Raw genomic sequence first — 21,839 nt, forward strand, 5'->3', positions numbered from 1 at the left:
AACATACAGTTGTTTCCTGCTCTTATCATAGGGATCTGATTTGATCCCGGATCCCCCGCTTTTCCTTAGGATGTCCCTATTTTCATCAGAGAAATGTTGGAGGGTATGGAGTTATCCGACCCCTGAGCTATCTGAAGGCAGCTGTGAATAGGCAATTTTAAAAATGTTTTATTTTATTTTTATATGTGTTGGAAGCCACCCAGAGTGGCTGGGGAAATCCAGTCAGATGGGAGGAGTATCAATAGTAAATTTATTATTATTATTATTATTATTATTATTATTACTATTATTATTATTGAATAGGATGTCCCTATATTCATATATATATATATATATATATATATATATATATATAGTTCATAAGTGTGCCAAGCAAACAAGGCCACATGTCTGAGGCAGACAGTCCTGACACCATTTTGACTCCTGACACCATTTTGACTCTCAAAACTGACCAAATGTTTACCAAATGTTTCTCTGCAAGGAGGAAGGGGGTAAGAGAACCTTCCCATTGTCTCAGAAATTAAGTAATCACCATCTCAAAGGAATGGCCAGGCCACTCAGGAAAGGCAATCAGATAAGACATTATTTTACTAGTCCTACTGATGGAGAACCTGCAAAGGATTTTACAAGGGCTCTTGTGTACCCCATAAGGGAATAAGAGCAGTTTTTTGCTTATTACACAGCCCTACATTAAATCTTATTTAAACACCCTAGGAGCCAACTCCTAGGGGCTAAGGTCCCTTTGTGCCCCTCAATAAAATATTTGAGGGGGCTGCTTGGTCCCCCAAAGTTGATGGGCACTGCCATTCAAATGGTGTGCATGTGCAGCATCATGTGATCTATTATGTGGGGGTGGGGCATACCTGGGTCACCCCAATATTTTATTCAATTTGTCACCCCTGGTAAGTGCTGCAAGCAACTCTCTTAAATGTTTGACTTTACCCCCGATGGTACACTCTTTCATTGTATCTGAAGGCAGGCAGATGCCAGCAATAAGAGTGGCAGCACCCACACTTTGGAACTCCCTGCCAAGTGAAACAGCCCCATTGCAGTAGTGACATCAGGCAGCCAGCCACCTTCGTTGCACTCTTTCCGGCTTGTGCTAAAAAAAATTTCCGTTAGGCAATCCTATCCAGATATGCTCAATGTTGACACGTTTTAATCTGGTTTTTAGCTCATTGACTTCAAAAAACAAAACACCTGTATGTTTTAAATAGGTAAAGGTAAAGGGACCCCTGACCATTAGGTCCAGTCGTGTCCGACTCTAGGGTTGCAGTGCTCATCTCGCGTTAATGGCCGAGGGAGCCAGCCTACAGCTTCCTTGCCATGTGGCCAGCATGATAAAGCCGCTTGTGGTGAACCAGAGCAGCGCACGGAAACGCCGTTTACCTTCCCGCCGGAGCGGTACCTATTTATCTACTTGCACTTTGACGTGCTTTCGAACTGCTAGGTGGGCAGGAGCTGGGACCGAGCAACGGGAGCTCACCCCGTCGTGGGGATTCAAACCGCTGACCTTCTGATCAGCAAGCCCTAGGCTCTGTGGTTTAACCCACAGCGCCACCCACGTCCCACAAGTTTTAAATAGTTGTTCTTAAATGTTTTTACTGATAATTTTGTTATTGTTGTATTCTTTTTTAAGGTTTTGTGACAATCAAGCCTTATATAAGATGTGAAAAATAAATATGATGCTAGTTTTTTCGCCCCAGGACACAGTCGCTCACCCTCCCGCTCCCATAAAAGGTAATGATGAAAAACGCGCGTCTTCTTCCTCTTCGCGCCGCCCACCCTGCCTTCACCTTGGGCTCGCGCGCATTGCCATTGGACCGTATCCATGCACGCGTGGCAAGGGCTGGGCGGCGCTTAGGCAAGCATCTGTTGATCTGATAGTGAGCGAAACACATGGCAGGTACTCGCTAAAGGCACTGAAGGGGGAAAGTTTTGGGTGGTCACTTTTAGTTATCAAAGGGTGTTGGCAGCATCTTGGAGGTGGGACGAAACTGGACACGGCATGGGGTGTGTGTGTCTGGGGGCAGAGCCACGTTTCCTAGCCTCAGAGGCTCCTCCGTCTCCCCGGGCAAAGCATTCGCAGCTCTCGCATCCTCTGCAGAGCCCTGGGATCGAGGTTCGAGGGGTGTTTCCCCGTCTCGTCCCCTAGGTTTGGTGTGCGTGGTATCTATCTAGCACCCGTGGGTGGCGGTCTCTTTGGGAAACAAATCGCAAAAGCGAACGTGGCTGCCCTTTGCGGTGCGTTTGGAAGAGTGACATTTCCAGCCCTCATGATTTTCTGGGAGAAAGGGTGGGCACTGCAGGGAACACCTCCACCGCTCTTTGGGCGCGTGAACCCCGCCGGACGGCCGACTGTCCCGCCCAGAAAGTTGGAGCCCGGCCCCTTCGCCCTCCTCCGCTTCTTCCCCGCCCTCCGTCCGGACAGGGCGGCCCCTCCAGGCAACGCCACCCACCCAGCCTCCTCCCCTCTTATCTCGGAGCGCGTAGTGGAGATAACGGCGGGGGCGTCCCCGCCCGGGCCATGACCAGCCGGAGAGGTAAGAGGGTGCCGGGGGGCGGCGAGCTGTCGTTCCCGGGCCACTGAGGCGGAAGGGGGCGGCTGTGGTGCGCACTGTTCTCTGTGCTCCCCCCCCCCATCAAGGCCTATGGACCCCTTCCCCGGCCAAAGAGGGAATGCCCATGAATTGGGCCGTGTCTTTCCCAAACTTATTGCAAGGCAGTAATTTTCTGCTGTCACCTGAGATGCCACCTTTTGATCTTCCTGGTAGGGCTGGTGTGAAGCTTTTCCGGGAGACAAAGTTGTGTGAAGCCCTTCTGGGGGCACCCGCCTTGCATCCTGTATGGGGTTGCCCCCAGAATTTCACTGGCAGGGTTTCTGTGCCTGTTAACAGCTGCACATAAGGGAGAAGCGTTTTCCAGCAGGGACAAAGTGCTGGAGCAAGCTTCCTCCTTGGAGTCAAAGGCCCAGGAGCCACTCTCTAACTTTGCTACCTACTACTGTACAGTAATGTGATTTGCACACCCAGGCCAGGATTACAGCCACTGAAGGCCTTGGCTAAGAGACCTTGGGAGGCTCAGACTTAATAGCATCTGATCATGAGAAGCAAAACCCAATTCTTCCTTATATCTATTCAGTGAAAGTAGAACATTGCTGAAATCCTGGCATTGTTAAAAAGACTGCTTATAAATTTATAACCTTTTAACAAGTTTACAAAAGTATGGAATTAATGGAGACATTCACAACATTCATAGAGGAATCATTGTAGCCTACTGAATGCAAAGTCAGAACAGTTTCTATCAAGCTGTTTTGGATGCAAACTTCTCATTTATACTATTAAAATCAGTAACTAAACTTACCAGTAAACTTGCGATATCTCGGTTTGAGGATTGAATAAATAACTGGTTTACACAAGTTGGAATTGTTGGGTGTAATTTTGAATAATGTTTTGAATAATTTCCTGTAGTTGTTTCTTTTGCAGTTTATTATTAAAACTCCCCCCCTTTTTTTGCAAGAGGCTGATGCCCCTCCAAAATATGAGGCCGTGGGCTCTAGCCTGCTCAATACATATGTAAATCAGGAACTGTGCACACGCATCCAGGTCTGGGATTGTCACTGCCAATGTGGTGCCGTTCAGATTTGTGCACTACAACTCCCATAATCCCTGACCATTGACTATGCTGGCTGGGGCCAATAGGCGTTGTAGTCCAAAATGTTTAGAGGGCAACACATTGGTTACCCCTGGACCAGAGTCCTGGATCGTAAGTGGTGAGATTCAAATCCCTGCTCAGTCCCAAAGGAATAAACCTTTGACCTGCCACTGCCTCTCAGCTGACCTGCCTTGCAAGGCTGCTGTGAGGATATACAAAGGTGGCTGCTTAAAGAGTGGGGTAAATAATATAATTAACAACTTCCTGCAATGCTTCTCTATCCCTGATCAAGGAGGAGCAATGATCTGATTCAGTCCATTCTCTGAGCAGCCTTGGTCTCTTGTCAAAAAGAATATGTAACTGGCAGCTTAAAGGTACAGCTTCCGGGTCATGTGGCCAGCATGACAAAGCCGCGAACCAGAGCAGTGCACGGAAACACCATTTACCTTCCCGCCATAGCGGTACCTATTTATCTACTTGCACTTCGACCTGCTTTCAAACTGCTAGGTGGGCAGGACCTGGGATCGAGCAACGGGAGCTCACCCCACCATCACGGGGATTCGAACCACCGACCTTCTGATCAGCAAGCCCTAGGCTCTGTGGTTTAACCCATAGCGCCACCTGCGTCCCCTAACTGGCAGCTTAGATGTCCTTTATTTATTTCACAAAACTTACATACCGCTCAGCTGTGATAAAACCTTAGAGTGGTTTACAAAAAGAATAAATTATCAGTAGGATTATCAGTAAAGAAAGAAAGAAGAACAGTTGAAAACAACTGTTTAAAACATTCAGAAAATAACTGACATCAACAGCAAGCTAAAGAGCAGCTTAAAACACATGTTAACATGTCTGGCTAAGCTTGCCTAAAGAAAAATGTTTTTTGTTTTTTTGCAGGTGCCAAAAAAAGTAGAGTGAAGGCACCTACTTGATGTCAATAGGCAGGGAGTTCCAACTTGAAGGTGCTGTTGCACAGAATGAGTATTATGTGTGTTTCTGCACATCCCCTTATATTGCTCTGATCTCATGAAGCCTTCCAACAGTGTGAACTAGTGTCTTTTTAATTCTGAGGGTGTGGTACGGGAAGAGGGTGAACCCTTCCGCAAGGGTTCTGGGCAGAGAGGTCGACGCCTACAGCAAACAGCAGACAGCTGCAGGTGAGTAATAAGTGCTTTCCTAGGATGCACTCCCCATTTATGGAAGGGAACACAATGTGGGTCCCAACCTAAGAATATCAGACGAGCCCTGCAGCTAGACCCAGCCAAAGGCACATCTAGTCAACCATCCTGTTCTCCCAGTAGCCAGAAGGATGCCCTGATAGGAAATCTGCAAGCAGGACCTGAGTGCAACAGCAGCGCTCTCCCTGCTTGTGATTCCTGGCAACTGGTATTTGCACTGTTCAGAATTAGCCAGTCACATTTTGCACCTGCCTTTCAACCACTTGTGACCAAGCAAAGATGCCTAGGCGCCAGGATGGCACCTGATATTTCCACCATCTGGGGATCATCGGATCTGGACTGCTTTCACACACTAATACCCCATCCTGTAGAATTCTGTCAGTTATATTTTATCTGCAGAATTGGGATGAATTACTGGAACCAAAATGCATTTTTCAGTGCAGCCTGAGCAGGAGCAGTCACCATTAAGAAAAAGAGATCGGAATAAACCAGTATATATGTGGACTGTCCCCAGATCAAGTGATTCCTCTTCTGTAAGTTCTCAAAGCTCAAACATCTGAACTAGCCAGAATCAATCACAGTCAGTCCATCATTTGAAAAATAAGACTTTAGAGCTATCTGCCCCCAAAATGGCAACTAGACATTCCATTTTGACAACTACAACATTGGTTTATGGAGCCATTCGGCACCTAGCTTATATATCTGAGTTCCTAACACAGTGAAGCATGCTGCCTCCAACTGTGAAGGCAGAGCTTAGCTGTGTTCATTGTCCTCCACTCCACACAAGTAAAGCACAATCCATAGCCCTCTGTGTCACACACTTGAGGTTCCATAGCAGACAAATCAATGCTTATGTCATGTGGCTGGCTTTGAAACAGAAAGGTTTGCAAACTCCTGGATTGGAAGAAGGAAATCTCCTAACATCTCCAGCTTTCTTCCTGAGGTGTGGTGGCATGTTTGTGAGAAGTGATTGTCTCAGGGTCTTGAGCCCTTGCAGACACAGCCCTCTTGTTCTGGGATCTGTACCTCCTGCTGGGAGCAAAAGAGCTACAAGGTCAGAGGATGGGCTCAGCTGCCCTCTTGTTTGCCTCCTCCCAGGAGCTGGTACAGACGCCCTTTGTTTTAGGGCTGTCCATCACAAAGGGAAGCCCCCCTCCATGTGCTGGTCTGGGGGACAGATGCTTCTTGAGGGCAGCAGAACCCACAGGAGGCTAGGGAGGCATCTGAACTTAGCCGCTTGGTTGATCAGGATCTCTGAGAGCCCTTTTCTAGAGTTTTAAGAAGCTCTTTTGGTTTTTTTAGAGGGACAAAATAAAAGTGAGTGTGTGTTTCAAATAAAAAATACCAAGTATATCAGAATGAGAGTAAATAGTGAGAGAACTCCAGCCTTCCTGTAGCCAGACAGCTTAGGCACTGGCTGGTGGTCCGAGGGGCTCAGAACGGCCCTTCACTAGCCTGACCCAGCTTCTTCTTCTTCTTTGGCGATCTCTCGTAGCCGAGTAAGATTGTCTTCCATAAACACGGTCTTAACAATGAGTCCGTAAGTGACTGTGTAGGCCAATTCTGGACCCACATGTCCATCCACACTGGGGACATTGGTTCCTGGGCGGGAGTTGATCACGGTGTGGATTTGCCAAGCGTGCCTTCCTCTTAGCGCGTTTCTCCCTTGCGTTCTGAGATCGAGTGTCTTCAAAGTCCATTACACCTTTGGCAAACACTGTTCTCCAACTGGAGCCCTCACAGGCCAGTGTTTCCCAGTTGTCAGTGTTTTTACTACATTTTTTAAGATTTGCCTTGAGACAGTCTTTAAACCTTTTTTTGTTGACCACCAGCATTGCGCTTTCCATTTTTAAGTTTGGAATAGAGTACTGTAGTTTCTTTGGAAGACGATAACCAGGCATCTGCACAACATGACCAGTCCAACAAAGTTGATGTTGAAGAATCATTGCTTCAGCACTGGTAATCTTTGCTTCATCCAGTACACTGACCCAGCTGCACTGCTGTTCACCACCCTCCCCATGCTTTTGAAAGGCAGTGTTGCTTTTGGATGGGAGTCAGTCTGAGCCCTCATCCACAGGGGGACTCCCTTCCACAATCTGGTTAGGGCTGTAAATCTGTGAGCCAAAGTAATGTGTTTTGAATGACTTCCAAAGGGGGAAGGGCCATAACTAAGTGGTAGAGCTTCTGCTTGGCATGCAGAAGGTCTGGGTTCGATTCCTGATGGCATCTACAGGGAGAGAACCCTGCCTGAAATCCAGGAAGTGCTGTCACAACCACACCATGCGTTTAAAGCACATTTAAAGGGCACTTAAAACGTGTGGCTTTCCCTCAAAGAATCATGGGAGGTGTAGCTTGTTAAAAGTGCTGGGAACTGTAGTTTGGTGAGTGTTTAAACTACAGGTTTCATGATTTTTTGGGGTGGAGTTGTGTTCTTTAAATGTGCATTGAATGTACAGTGTGGATGCAATGTGGATCCATAGTCTGACTCTGTATAAGGCAGATAAACCAAATAGACCAGCAGTATAAGACTTGGTCTAAGGAAATCCTGTTTGTTTGTTTGTTTGTTTGTTTTTAAACAAGCACACAGTGGAACCAAGTTGCATGGAGCTCCACAAACGTGGTTTGTTGTATGGTGGATATAAAACAGGGTTAGGTGAATTTGTGGAGAAGGGCAGCTGTTGGCTGTGACAGTGAGATGGAACCTTCCTTTCCAAAGGCAGTCTACCTCTGCCTACATAACAGGGGCAAGCAATGTCAGCAGTGGGGCGTGAGGGGGCGTGGCCTGCTGCTGGGTTAGGGCTGGCAGCACCTGGCTGTGTGCAGGCATTGTGCTTTATAGCTCTGATCCTGTCTTGGCAGACACCCAGCGGGCTGTGGAGATCCTTGCAAAGTACCAGGGGAGTCTGCAGTCCCCAGCGGAGCGGCCTCTGCAAGTCTCCATCGAGAAAGTGGTTCACGTCTTCCAGAGCGAGCTCTTCCAGGCGCTGCTAGGTAAGGGAGCCTTGCAGCTGTACAGAGCCAAAGCACCTGGGCATGCTTTGTGGGCAGATGGGCAGGGGGTGGAGGGCGGAGAGCAGTAGCTATTTCTGCGCCTCTTGCAGGTCTCCCTGTGCCAGAGCTGTTTGTTACACAGGTGCTTGGATGAGCGGCTTCAGCGATTTGTACACGTGATCACAGGGTTCTGCGACCTTCTGTCAAGCTGGCAGGAACCAGAGCGGGCTGTGCTGTCTGAGCAGAGCTTCCTATACAGCTGTTGATGATTTCCCTGGCCAGAGCCATGCCCCAAATCAAGTTTGACTGGCAGGGGAAACGTTGGTTCCTCCCCCTCCCAGCTGGACTATAGAGCAGCTTTTGCTGACCTGATGTCCTCCAGCTGTGCTGAACTGCAACTTATTTGTTTATTTATTGCATCCATATACACCTTCCATCTCTCTCCCTCCAAGGGGATATCCAGCCCTTCATTTAATCCCCACAACAATCCTGTGAGGGTGGGTTAGCTTGAGAGGCAGTGACTGGCCTAAGGTCACCCAGTGAAAGCTTCATGGCCAAGTGTGGGGATTTGCACCATGGTTTCCCAGCGATGGGTGTTGTAGTCCAACACATCTGGAGGGACCCTGGTTGACGCTTCCCACGGTTTTCAGGCCCCCCACTCCCTCTGTTCCATAAACTTGTCCCCAGTGCCCTCACCCATCCCTATAAGAATCATTATTCATAATAGCAGCTTGCACAACCCACTGCTGTTGGCACCCCTCTGTCCCGAGAGACAGTGGGGTGTGCCTCTGGGGGTGAAGTCAAACTGCTGCATTAGCAACACCAAAGGGACCTGGGGTGTTAGCCTGGACATCCTGTTAGTGTGTGGACATCCTGGGCTGCTCAGATGACAAGACCCCTCTCCGCCTCGCTTATCTGGTTCAAAGGAAAGCAGAGCAAGGCGTTTGGCACCCGCTTGGCTGCAGCAGGAGTTGCTGGAAGGAGGCATACAAGGCACCATCCAACCATCTTAGGGACTCCACTCCAGATTTGTGTAGGGTTTACTCCTTAAGGAAAATAATAGCACAATAATATTCATCCAAAATCCATCCATATCATAGCTTCTTTTGTTTGCTCATCTTTAGTAAACCACTCCAACAAAGAATTATACATTTTAGTTAACAATTTGCTTCTACCTTTCAGCAATTCAGTTTGAAATCTGGATTTTTTGTTTTCAAAGCCAACTTTCCTATCACTCATAAACAAATCATTTACTTGATGATATTGCAACCATCCTGTAAAAGCATCTTCAATCTGGTTATATGGTTTTAATTTCCAACCTCTATCTGAGTTCACCAATATATCTTTATAGGTGGCCCACCTCCCTTCCATGTTCACCTTCTTTACAGTAAGTACCTCTATAGGTGAGATCCACCATGGTGTTTTCCTCTCCAACATATTTTTATTCCTATCCCACACTTCATATATGGCTCTACTTATCACATGATTCAAAAATCCTCTATGTACCTTAACTTTATCATACCAAAGATAAGAGTGCCATCCAAATCTATTGTCGTAACCTTCCAAATCTAACAAGTCTGTGTTTTCCAATGTTATCCATTCCTTTAACCAACAGAGACAGGATGCCTCATAGTAAAGTTTCAAATCTGGCATGGAGAATCCACCTCTTTCCTTCTTATCTATTAACAATTTAAATTTTATTTTTGGTTTCTTCCCCTGCCAGATGAATCTCGATAATATTTTCTGCCATTCTTTGAATTGTCCTGTCCCCATCAAGCGTTACAATCTAATAGAGGATTCAATTGTTGAGTTAGTCAGGCAAGGGTCCTAGTTGTCATCTAAGTACCTTAAGTACAGTTGGTCATTAGTATAACAAAGAAAGTGGCTCTGTGCCAGAGAGCAAATGGGTGGGTAGGTGGCCCTCCCTCAACTAGGTGTGTTAGTTAGAAAGACAAAAGCCAGAGTGGAGAGTTGTGTGTGAGAGAGAGCTGGAAATTAGAAACAGGCACAAGCCAGAGAGGGAGAGCCATGCTTGATTTCTCCTGGAATCCAAGGCTGTGATTGGGAGAATGAAGACTTTCTTGGGGTGTTAATGCTGTGAACCCCTCCAGCGTAGGCTCAGGTTTTGTATATGTGTGAATAAGCTAGGTATATCCGCTGAGCCTCATTCCTAGGAAACTGAACCCTGGGTATGTGCCTGGAACCCATGCTTTATAGAGTTTCCTAAAAACAAGGATAGCAATAGGCTCTGTTTCAGTTGTTGACTTTAAAAATTGGGCAGATGGTTGGAGGAGATTTTGAAGAAGGTTTTTGGTGGACCTGGGCCACATTTACATCATATATTTAAAGTACTTTAAGAACTCATGGCTTCCCCCAAAGGATTATGGGAGCTGTAGTTTGTTAAGGGTGCTGGGAGTTGTCCAGAGACCCCCTATTCCCCTCAAAGCTACATTTCCACTATGAGCGGTTGGACCATCAATCCCTCTTCACGAGGAACTTGGGAACTGTAGCTCTGCAAGGGGAATATGGGACTGCCTAACACCAATCCGCACCCTTAACAAACTACAGCTCCCAGAGTATTTTAGGGGAAGCCATGGTTGTTTAAAGTGGTATTGCCGTGCTTCAAATGTATTGTGTGAATGTGGCCCTAGAGCAGGGGGATGGACCTGCACCACTCCCCCATCATTGGCCTGACATTCCGGGGATAAAAGGGGATGACCTTTCCCAAAAAGAGGCACACCCTACTCCCCTAGTTTGCAATGCTGCACTAGGAGCGCCAGTTGGCATAGCAACAAGAGCTGTCCAGAGCCTATGCCCCCGGGCAGGATATGTGAGGGGGAAGTTTGGGGGATTCTAAATGGGATACTGTATGTGGGTTCCTATCCAGTTAATTATCAGGCCAAGGCTTGCTCTGATGGCGTTTCCAGGTTGGAGCCACCTGAGGCTCAGCCCTGCCTGGCTCAGTGGGAGCAACCAGCACAAGAGAGCAGGGCATGTCTGGCTGTAGCAAAGCCACCAGCTGCTGCTGTTGCTGCTTCCACTCAGGAATGTGAGACCCCGGCCCTGTGCACAGAGGAAATGCCTGGGCCTCCACCTCCCCACTGCCTCCTCCTCCTCCTCTCAGCTTTTCCTGGCTGAGCTTGGGTAGCTGCCAAGCTGCTCCCATTCCCCTTCAATAGGCACAGTGGTGGTGGTGGCAGCGACACACCAGCCAACCATGATAAGTGAGGGCACATGTCAGGTTCTCTGGAAAGCCCCTGCTTGCTGCCTAGGTGGCATTCCCACTTGGACTCTGCTGCTCCAAGAAGATTATTGAAGGCAAATGTGGAAATGGAAGGGCCATATAACTACTTGGACTTGTGCCGGTGCTTCTGACTAGGTGTGGGGTGTATGGAGTATTAGGGAAGGGGTAGTACTGCTGGTGGGGGACACATCATGCTCCTTCTGGGGTGGTTTTTCCACTTTTGGTCCCCACCCTGCACTCAGCTCTCAGCTGGGGTTCCCAGAAGCTGTCAGCATGAGACACCGGCCACACCTCATGAAACTGCTTCAACTGGCTGGCTAAACCAAGTGAGGGAAGCTCTCAAACCCTTGCTGAATTAGGGGCTTGCCCTGCAGGCTCTGGTAGACTGAGCAAATGTGACCAATAGTGGGTCCAACAGTGCAGCAGTCAAGAAGGCGGTTTCTGCATGTGCTGTGGAGGGAAACTTGGGGCAGGTGGGGCTCATCCACTTGGGAAGGTAGAAAACCCAGAAGGAGGAATACTCTGGTCCTAAACCTCCACTGCCTTGTGGAATATCTTCAGGAAAAGAAAAAGCTAAGAAGCAAACTCTACATAAATCCAGAGTGGAGTCCCTAAGATGATTGGATGGGGCCTTGTTCGACTACTTCTGGCAACTCCTGCAGCCAAGCTGGTGCCAAACGTCTTGCGCTGCTTTCCTTTGAACCAGATCAGCAAGGCTGAGAGAAAGGTCTTGCCAGCTGGGCATCCCAGGACCTCCAGACATACCGCCCAGGCTTGTGCCCTGGAGAGGTCATTTTGGTGCTGCTAATGCAGCGGTTTGACTTCACCGCCGGAGGTACACTCCATTGTCTCTTGAGACAGATGGATGCCAACAACAACTTAAAGGGCAACTTAAAGTGACCTCTTTTGCTGGCAACTCCTTCCTGCAGGGCAGGAATGATTCTGCCTTCCTCTGGCTCTGAGCAGAGCCCCACGTCTTCCAGATGTACAAGAGCTGGGAGTGGAAAAGGGAAGTTAGCAATGCATAGCTGTAACCATGGAGTTGGTTGTGTTGCTGCTGAACTTCTTGCCTTGTGGGCAAATCTCACTGAGCTTGCTGTTGCTCACCTTGCTGGCTATGTTGACACTCCTGACTCAGTCACCCTGCCCAGGCCTTGAGTGTTAAGAATCTCCCAAGGCAGCTGGAGCAATTCTGTTTCCTTATGCATCTACATCTCTCTTGGCCTGTTTTTCAGATATCCAGGAGTGTTATGAGCTGAACTTGCTCTCTGCTTGCAAGCAGGATGGGGCCGTGGATCTGGAGAATGTGGGCAATGCCAGCAAAGAGGGCTACTTGGAGAATCATGACCACAACAGATACGGCCTGCAGGTGAGAGTGTGGGCTTCTGCTAAGGCCGCCTTCAAGTTCCCCCCACCCCACCCTCCAAGTCCAAGGGATGGGGGGCCCTTTGTGGAAAGACTGTGGCTTCATCATAGAGAATTTGCCTTGTATGCAGAAGTTCTCAGGTTCGGTTCCTGGTATCTCCAGGTAGCACTGGGAGAGACCCTAGATAGCCTCTGCCAATTAGTGTTGACAATACTGAGCTTGATGGTCTGACATAGCCTTCTCCTAGGTGTGCTGTTTATTTTTTATTTTTATAATAATATTTCTTAATTTTTTTTACTAAAAACATACAAAAAGAAAACACAACTACATTAATAACAGACATAACAAACATAACAAAAATAACAACTTATACAATTATTAAAGCTAATATTCCTTCCTCACATCATATTTGGACTTCCTCCTGTCTCCTCCTCCTGCGCCCCTTGTAAATACCTTTTCTGTAACTTCCAAAATTTCCTAAAATTCTATTCTATTCTCCAATAACAAAAATCATGAATATTTTATCTCTCTTAATCTAAATTATACCATTGCCTAAATAATTCCTCATATATCTTTTCTCAATCCTAATCATCCTCCATCTTAATCATTTATCTTCTATTCTACAATCTAACTTATACTCAAATTATATCTAACTTTCAATCATACAATGATTTTTTAAATACAGTTTAAAATTTTTCCATTCTTTTCCCACTGCGTCGTCCCTCTGGTCACGGAGTTTCCCGGTCATTTCTGCGAGCTCCATATAGTCCATCATTTTCATCTGCCATTCTTCTATCATTGGTAATTCTTTGGCTCTATCAATTCAGTCTCCAACTTAGATTTTTCTATCTGAAAACCAATTTTTCAATCTGACTTGAATGTCTCGTTTATCTGGTAATATTGTAACCAATCTGTAACATGCTCTTTCAAATGTTCATATGGTTTCAACTTAAGTTTCTCTCCTACTTGTATCAAAATGTCCTTGTATTTTAGCCATTGTCTGTTCATATTTGTTCTTTTATTGGCTTTAGCTTCTAACGGTGACAGCCATCTGGGGGTTTTTCTTTCTAGCAAATCCTTATATTTCAACCAAACTTTAAACAAAGATTTTCTAATTATATGCGTTTTGAAACCACTATGTGCTTTGATCTTCTCATACCACAAATATGCATGCCAACCAAAAACATTATCATGTCCTTCCAAGTCTAATACATCAGCATTATCTAGTGTAAACCATTCTTTTAACCAACAAAAGGCAGCTGCTTCATAATATATTCTTAAATCTAGCAAGGAGAATCCACCTCTATTTTTAGCATCAGTCAAAATCTTATATTTAATTCTTGGTTTCTTCCCCTGCCAGATAAATTTCGATAAATCTTTCTGGCACCTTTTGAAACAATCCATCTTATCAATGATTGGCAATGATTGGAACAAAAATAACATTTTCGGTAACACATTCATTTTTATCACAGATTCTACCTAAAAGTGAAAATTTCAATCTTGTCCAGATTTCTAAATCTCTTTTTATCTCACTCCATACTTTCTCATAATTGTCTTTATAAAGATTTAAGTTTTTTGCACTCATATTCACGCCCAGATATTTTACCTTCTTCACAAAGCTAAGCCCAGTAAGTGTCTGTAGTCTTATACTCTCCTCAGTTGTCACTAGGTATGCTGTTTAAAGAGCATTCATCCTGCTAAACTTGAATAAATGTTTGTGGGTCGGTTAGACAATGTCAGCTATTTATTAATTCTGATGTGTTTGCACGGAGGTTAGATTATATTGCATCAAGGGATTGTTATCCCACACTTTCCTGTCACTTTCCTTACTGCAAAAAAAAAGTCCCGTGGGGGGAGGAGAAGCAAGTTCACAGAGTACTAAATCAACTTTAATGGTGCAATCTGAACCCTTGAGTTCCTTCTTCAATTCCACCCAAAAACCAGCCTGGGACTGCCCAGCCTGGGATAAAGCAACTTCCTATGTCAACCTTCAGTCTCAGCTACTGCTTCATGGGGGCAGACCTACTGGGATGAGCTGCTGTGCTCATGCTCATTAGGCCCGACACTCCAATAAGTCTGTGCAGATCACATTTTTTTGCAAATGAAGTGTTCGCTCCAACTTGCATGGTATTATTTACTGCCTGCTTGCTCCTGACAACTAGATGGACCAGCCCTCTAACACTGCATTAGATGGCTTCATTTGTTTCTGTCCAATCACAGTTAAATGGTGCAGGAGAGGTGTTCTAGAGGGGGGCTGGGTGAATTTAAGTGCCCTCCTGGATCAGGCCAAAGGCCCCCGTAGACCAGCATGGTGGTCAACCAGATGCCTTAATGGGAAGCCCAAAAGCAGATGGTGATAGCACTCTCTTCAGCTGCAGTTCTCAGCAACTGGTATTCAGAGGCATATGGCCTCCAACTATAGAGGGAGACAGTAGCCACCATTGGAAGCTTGGTGTTCCACTGGGTTTCACACATCCCTTTCTCATAGCATTAGAAATTGTGGATATCCACAGAAGCTGAAGATTGGAAGGTTCAGGACAGGCAAAAGGAAGCACAACTTTGTGAAGTGCATGGTTGAACTTTGGTCCCACATGAGTCAGTGACAGCCACCAATGTGGGTGGCTTTGAAAGAGGATGAGACAAATTCATGGAGAATAAGACTTATCAAGGGCTTCTAGCCGCAATGGTTGTGCCACAGCTGGAGGCAGCAATGCTTCTGAATACCAGCTGCAGGAAACCACATTAGGGGAGAGAGCTCTTGTGTTTGGATCCTGCTTGCAGGTTTCCCACAGGCACCTGGTGGGTCACTGTGGGAACAGGATGCTTCACTATTTGGGCCACTGACCTGATCCAGCAGGGCCCATTTTACCTTCTTACAAGTATGAGGATCTGAGCCAGGCAAGGTTGCAATTCTCTCTCAGAAGTGAACTCTCTTTCCCTTCCTTCTGGCTGTTTTCCTTTCCTGTAAGCTGGGAACAGAAGGTGCTTGTTGCCAGCTGAGCCCTCTTCCTCTAAGAAAGTTTAAATATTTTGTTTTCAGGATGTCAGGTGGCCTATGGTGTAAAAGTTGGAGAATCCCCAGAGCCTTTATTGCAGGGGGTGGGAACCATTTTTAATCAAATGGCCACATTCTCTTCTGAGTAACCTTCCAGGGGTCGCATGCCGGAAGTGTTTGGGGCCAGAGGCAAAAGTGGGGGGGGGGGAAGGAATGTAAACCTTACCTTTGCACTGTAGCTGATTTCATAGAATTATAGAATCGTCGAGTTGGAAGGGACCCAGGAGTCATCTAGTCCAACCCCTTGCAATGCAGGAATCTCAACTCATGCATTCATGAAAGATGGCCACCCAACCTCTGCTTAAAAACCTCAAATGAGGAGAGCCCAAACCTCTCAAGAGAGTCTGATCCAGTGTCAAACAGCTCTTGCTGTCAGGAAGTTCTTCCTGATGTTTAGTTGGAATCTAGTTTAAATCCGTTGGTTCGGGTCCTACCCTCCACAGCAGGAAAAAACAACCTTGCTCCATCTTCCATGTGTCACCCTTCTCTGCACACATTCCAGCTTGTCAACATCCTTCTTAAATTGTGCTGCCCAAAACTGGACACTGTATTCCAGTGTGGTCTGACTAAGGCAGAATAGAGTGGGGCTATGTCTTGCCTTCACCTGGACACTGTATTTCTGTTGATGCAGCCTAGATTAGCATTAGCTTTCCTTTTTTTTGGTGCTGCTTCACACTGTCGACTCATGTGAAGCTTGTGATCTACTAAGGCCCCTAGATCCCTTTCACATGTACTACTGGCAAGGCAGGCATCCCCCATCCTACTCTCTGTCCTCCACCACATCCTCTGTTTCACCATGTTTTCCTCTCTGTCCTTCATCCAGATGTGCAAGAGGCATCATCAGAGCTCAAGCACACATTCCAGGCAAAAAGAGCCAAGGGGTGTGTGCACCTGGGGATACAGTGCAGCTTGGGGAAGACTCCCAAGGGCCAGATGGAAAGGCCTGGAGGGTCACATTTGTCCCACGGTTGAGACTCCTTGCTTTATTGTTTCTCTGTCTTCCCAAGAGCAAAGAAGTAGCCCTTTTGCTGCTACCCAGCCCCCAACTCCTGGGGAGACTTTTGCCTATAGACAGGCATGGTATCATCATCCTCATAGGTTTTGCAGATTTGTTGTATCTCAAAAGCCTGCAGAACACGTTTGATGGGGCTGGGCTGTGTGCACCATCCCACTTGAGAACTTTGCTATCCGTCTTTCCAACCTGAGAGCAATTAGCAAACCAGTCACAGGAGGGCGCTAAAGGAAACACTGTGTTTTGTCTCTCTCTGCCTTGATGATGCTCAAGCTCATGCCTCCTTTCTCTCCAGGGGCAAGAAAGGTCCAGACTGTGGACCACATTAGCCCCTGACTTCGTTTTGGGGCCTTGGTCATTAATGATAGCACAAGCCGACAACCTAGGATTTGCTTGTCTCTGTTCTCAAGATGCACCCTTTCCATCCTCCTTTGTCTCACTATAAGAATTGGGAGTTTGCTGCCACCCTTGACAGTGAATATATATATGCCCAAACAATCTTAGCTGCTCTCCTGTGCTAAGTGGGGCAACTCAGTCAGATAGGCAGCATATAAATAATTTATTACAACTATTACCATTACCATTACAGTGGTACCTCGGGTTACATACTTAATTCGTTTTGGAGGTCCGTTCTTAACCTGAAACTGTTCTTAACCTGAAGCACCACTTTAACTAATGGGATCTCCCGCTGCCGCTGCGCCGCCAGAGCACGATTTCTGTTCTTATCCTGAAGCAAAGTTCTTAACCTGAAGCGTTATTTCTGGGTTAGCGGAGTATGTAACCTGAAGCGTATGTAACCCGAGGCACCACTGTACTATTCTGAGTAGATACCACACAGGACTCTGCTGTAAATCAGTGGTTGGCAGACTTAAGGCTTGCACAATCTGCCACATTTTTTCTTAGAACCACATGATGGTGTCTTGTATGCCTCCTTCTAGCAACTCCTGCAGCCAAGCTGGTGCCAAACACCTTGCTCTGCTTTCCTTTGGACCACATCAGCGAGGCAGAGAGGGAGGTCTTCTTGTCCAGGCAGCCCAGGACATCCATACACACTGCCCAGGCTTGCGCCCCAGGGAGGTTACTTTGGTTCTGCTAACACAGTGATTTGACTTCTCCTCCCCATCAAGGTGCACTTTATTATCTCTCAAGACAAACAGATGCCAACAAGGTATAATCTCCCACCCAAAGCCATTAGAATTATAGAACAGGTTGTCTCTGAGCAAATTCTGTGCCTAGGAATTTGTTTTCAGTACCAGAACTGAACTAAGGTAAGATAAACAGCTTTTTTCTTGCTATGGCTACAGAATCCTTGCGTATCTAGTGGGATGCAGGTGGCGCTGTGGTCTAAACCACTGAGCCTCCTGGATTTGCCAACGGGGTGAGCTCCCGTTGCTGTGTCCCAGCTCCTGCCAACCTAGCAGTTGAAAAGCATACCAGGGCAAGTAGATAAATTGGTATCTACTTCTTACTGTGGTGGGAGGGTATATGATGTTTCTGTGTGCTCTTCCAGTCGTCATGGTATCCTGTGTGCCAGAAGCGATTTAGTCATGCTGGCCACATGACTCAGAAAAGCTGGGTGCAGACAAATGCCGGCTCAACTTGGCCTGAAAGTGGAGATGAGCGCTGCACCCCATAGTCGAATTCAGCAGGACTTAACCATCCAGGGTCCTTTACCTTTACCTTAGCTTGCATATCTACTATAAATTACCCATAGACTTTCCAGCAGATCCCCAACTACTTTCTGCCCTTCCCTGCTGAAATTATATATGCCAGGTGAAGTGTCCATAAGGTTGTAACCTTAGGTTGCAGAATCTAGCTTTTCTTCCAAAAAGGTTGAATTCCTCTTCCATTTCCTTCAGGACAACCAATCTTCAGTTAAGAAAAAAGGCAAGTAACAGGTGACTTTATAGAAATGTATAAGATTATGCATGACATGAAGAAAGCGGATAGAGAAAACTTTTTCTCCCTATCATGACACTTGACCTCATGGGCACCCCATGAAGCTGAATCTTGGAAGATTCAGGATGGATAAAAGAAAGGACTTCTTCCTGCAGCATGTAGCTAAACTATGGAACTCCCTCCCAAAGGAGGCAGTAATAGCCACCAGCTTGGATGGCTTTTAAAGAGGACTGGACAAATTGATGGAGGAGAATACTATCAATAGCTGCTAGCCACGATACCTATGCTCTGCCTTCATGGTCAGAGGCAGTAATATTTCTGAATGCCGGTCACTGAAACCACAGGAGGGGAGAGGGCTCTTGTGCTTGGGTCCTGCTTGTGGGTTTCCCATTGGGGTATCTGGTTGGCCACTGTGAGAACAGGATGATGCACTAGCTGGGCCATTGGCCTAATCCAGAAGGGCTCTCCCAGTGGTCTTATACAGGTATGGAAGGAATATGAAACTGGGGGTTATGCCTATTCCAACTTCATCAATGCAACGGGCGTAGGGGGTCTCCTGTTGCATTTAACAGCGTGAGTGAAGCTACTTGCCCGCAAGGAGCCCACAGCTCAGCCCCGCAACCATTCCCGTGGCTTGTGTCCTTGAAGAGCCTGGCTTCCCCCCAAATCTGTGACAGCTGCTGGTGTAACATGAGGGCAGCCAGCGCAAAGTCACTGGTGCGTCACGATAACATGTTTCTTTTTAATGCAGCGGAAGCTGCTTCCCTCACCATGGTTTCTGGGCTGCTGCCTGTGCCATCATTGTGTCTCTCTCTCTTTTCCTGTTTTACATTTCAGGGGAAGCTACAAGGACGAGAAGCCTGGGGCCAGGACTCAGGGCAGGTACTGCGGCTGGTGAAAGTGAAAGAGAGCAGGACCGAGTTGCTTGCGCAAGTCTGCAGCCTGGTGGTGGGTGTCTGCAGCACCTTGCCCAAGGTGAGGTTCCTTATCATGCTGGGGCAGGGCAGGGCCCAAAGTCTTGGGCCACATTTCATCCATATATTTAATGCTGTATCGTATCACTTTAAATCAGTCATGGCTTCCCCCAATGAATTCTGGTAGCTGTAGTCTGCTAAGGGTGCTGAAAGTTGTTAGGAGACACAGAGCTACCATTCCCAGGGCGGGCATGATAGAGTTCTGCATGGCAGGGAGAGAGTGAATAGAGAAGCAAGTTTGACTCCTGCTCTCATGACACTAGAACTTGTGAATATCCAGAGAAGCTGAATGTTGGAAGATACAGGACAGATAAATGAAAGTCCTCCTTTATGCAATGCGTAAAGTATTGCTCTACAGCTCGTGCAGAAACCACCTTCTTGACCATTGGACCCATTATCAGTCTCATCCACTGCGTTTTTTGCACGCAGATGAAGTCCCTAACTCACTGAGGGTTTTTTTTTTTTTAAAAAAAAAATGTTTGTTTGTTTTTTAAATCAGTTATAGAAAATAAAGTAATGAAAGAAGAAAAAGAAAAAAGAAAGGGGGAAAGTGCAAAAAATACATTAAGAAAGAAATAGTATAATACACTAAATATACTCAGTTACATTTCCATACGTTATTATGTAGATAAATAGATAATATGATTGTCCTAATACATATATGATTATTAATAACCTATTATATTCTGTATAAACTTGTTTCTGATGTCAGTATATTTGTCCAAACAAAGGCTGCGTCTGTAAGCAACCCGTTCATGTTATCATGTTATCAGTCCATTGGGCTCATGTCTTTATTCTCCCAGTTCATCGATTCCAGTCTCTTGGCCACTGTTAGGGTGTGTAGAATCCACTTTCGTTGTCCAATTGTCGGCTTCTATACAATGGGTATATAATAGAAAAGAGTATTTTCCTCCGAAAATTTCAAAATTGCCCCCACAGTCATATTTATATAATCCACAATTTTCTCCGCATACTTAGTGAGTACGGAGCACTGTAAAAACATGTGTTTCAAAGAGGCATTATCCTTACTAAATCTCCACCAAACAGCTACATTAGACAAGTCTTTTTTATACAAACATAATGGAGCCAATAAATTGATACCATTGCTACAGAGGCTAAAATATTTTCCCACTGATTAGGTGGTTTTGGACAATCCAGTTCTTTATTCCAATCATTTCTTAATTTCTGCATAACGAATTTATTGATAATAAATATCTGTAGAAAGTGATCAGTGTTTTTTTTAGTTTCAAAAGATTTATCCAATTGTTCCGATATCTCCAGTGTTTCAGAAGCTGAGAAAGCTGCTAGTCCAAACACGGCTGTTAGATGATGTTATAGTTGCAGATATTGCCATTGGGCTTCATCTGATAGATGATATTTATCTCTTTCAGCTCATGTTCACTTGCATGATTCCTGTTCCTGACCTTGGACAAATGTGCAGATTGATGCATTTCCCTTTCCTATTTCCAGATCTGACAGAATTCTCTGACATCCCTAGTCTAGATAGACAAATAGACTGACCTGATGTAAGGCAGTTTTCTGTGCCTTGGAGGGAAGTGTAAGATGGAAGCGCTTCATCTTGTGGGGGTGTCATGTAGGACAATACAGGCTCCTTGTGCCAGATATATCATGGAAGCACCAGCAGGCATGCTAAAGCTTGTGTCCTCACTTTTAGATCTCTCTGTGTTGGACCAATGAACCCCTGAGAGGAGAACAAATGTTTTGCACTGGTATCTTTGTGGGGATTCAGTTTCCTAGCAGAAAAATCCATGGAACATCCCTTATTTGCAACACAAATGGGAGAGAACTAGGGGGGCAGGGAATGTGGGCTGTCATATCCAAGGCTTGCGCAAGAGATGGCCTTGATAGCTTCTACTTACTGTGGCTTCTCTCAGTTTTCCCAGGCAGCTGTTGTTCCTGGGGCATAGTGTAGAGAGTGTCTGTGTGTGTTTGTGTGTGAAATCTACATTTCCTCACAGAGACAACTGTGCCCAAGCTTCCTCCTCTCAGACCAGATTTTGGGATAACCATTTCCTGCTTCTCTCATGGCAGAGCTCCATGGGCTGTTAGAAGGTGGAAGCGTGCTGATATAATAGTGCCTCTGTAACATACAGTGTGCGTTCTGGAGCTGGGGGTGCCTAGTGGAAAGAGCTTTGAGGTTCCTTTGTTTCTGGGGTCAATGGCAGGAGTTAGGGGTTACTCTCACTGTTGGACTGTTAGTGTCTGGAAATAGGCCTTTGCTGTGACAGTGCAAAGGACCCACCTTAAGAAGGACATACCTTGACCTCCCACTGGAACACCACGGAATAAAGTGCACCTATGTGTGTTGGACCAGTGGCATCATGTGCAGTGTCTCCATGTCACGGAGGAGAAGTGACTGCGGTAACAGAGCTGTTGTAACTGAGCAGGTGGTACCGTATCACAGACCTCTGCAAAGTTTCTGGTGTTTGCTTACAACAGGCGTAGTGA

The 21,839-nt window shown here is 46.2% G+C and overlaps 1 protein-coding gene across 6 annotated transcripts in view; it reads left to right on the top strand.

Annotated features, from left to right (window-relative positions):
* Positions 1-2,421: 2,421 nt before the first annotated feature.
* DLG3 (discs large MAGUK scaffold protein 3) overlaps positions 2,422-21,839 on the top strand; it is a 116,345-nt gene continuing 96,927 nt past the window's right edge. For 3 of the 6 annotated variants that reach the window (XM_033138156.1, XM_033138152.1, XM_033138155.1), the window contains exons 1-4: positions 2,422-2,543; positions 7,689-7,820; positions 12,300-12,433; positions 19,234-19,371. In XM_033138156.1, coding sequence (XP_032994047.1) covers positions 2,528-2,543; positions 7,689-7,820; positions 12,300-12,433; positions 19,234-19,371 — 420 coding nt within the window. In that variant the 5' untranslated portion in view covers positions 2,422-2,527. The remainder of the gene's footprint in view (positions 2,544-7,688; positions 7,821-12,299; positions 12,434-19,233; positions 19,372-21,839) is intronic. The other 3 variants (XM_033138149.1, XM_033138151.1, XM_033138148.1) reach the window with 2 other exon arrangements.

This window comes from Lacerta agilis, chromosome Z (genome assembly GCF_009819535.1).
Source record: "Lacerta agilis isolate rLacAgi1 chromosome Z, rLacAgi1.pri, whole genome shotgun sequence".
Classification (NCBI taxonomy): Eukaryota; Metazoa; Chordata; class Lepidosauria; order Squamata; family Lacertidae; genus Lacerta; species Lacerta agilis.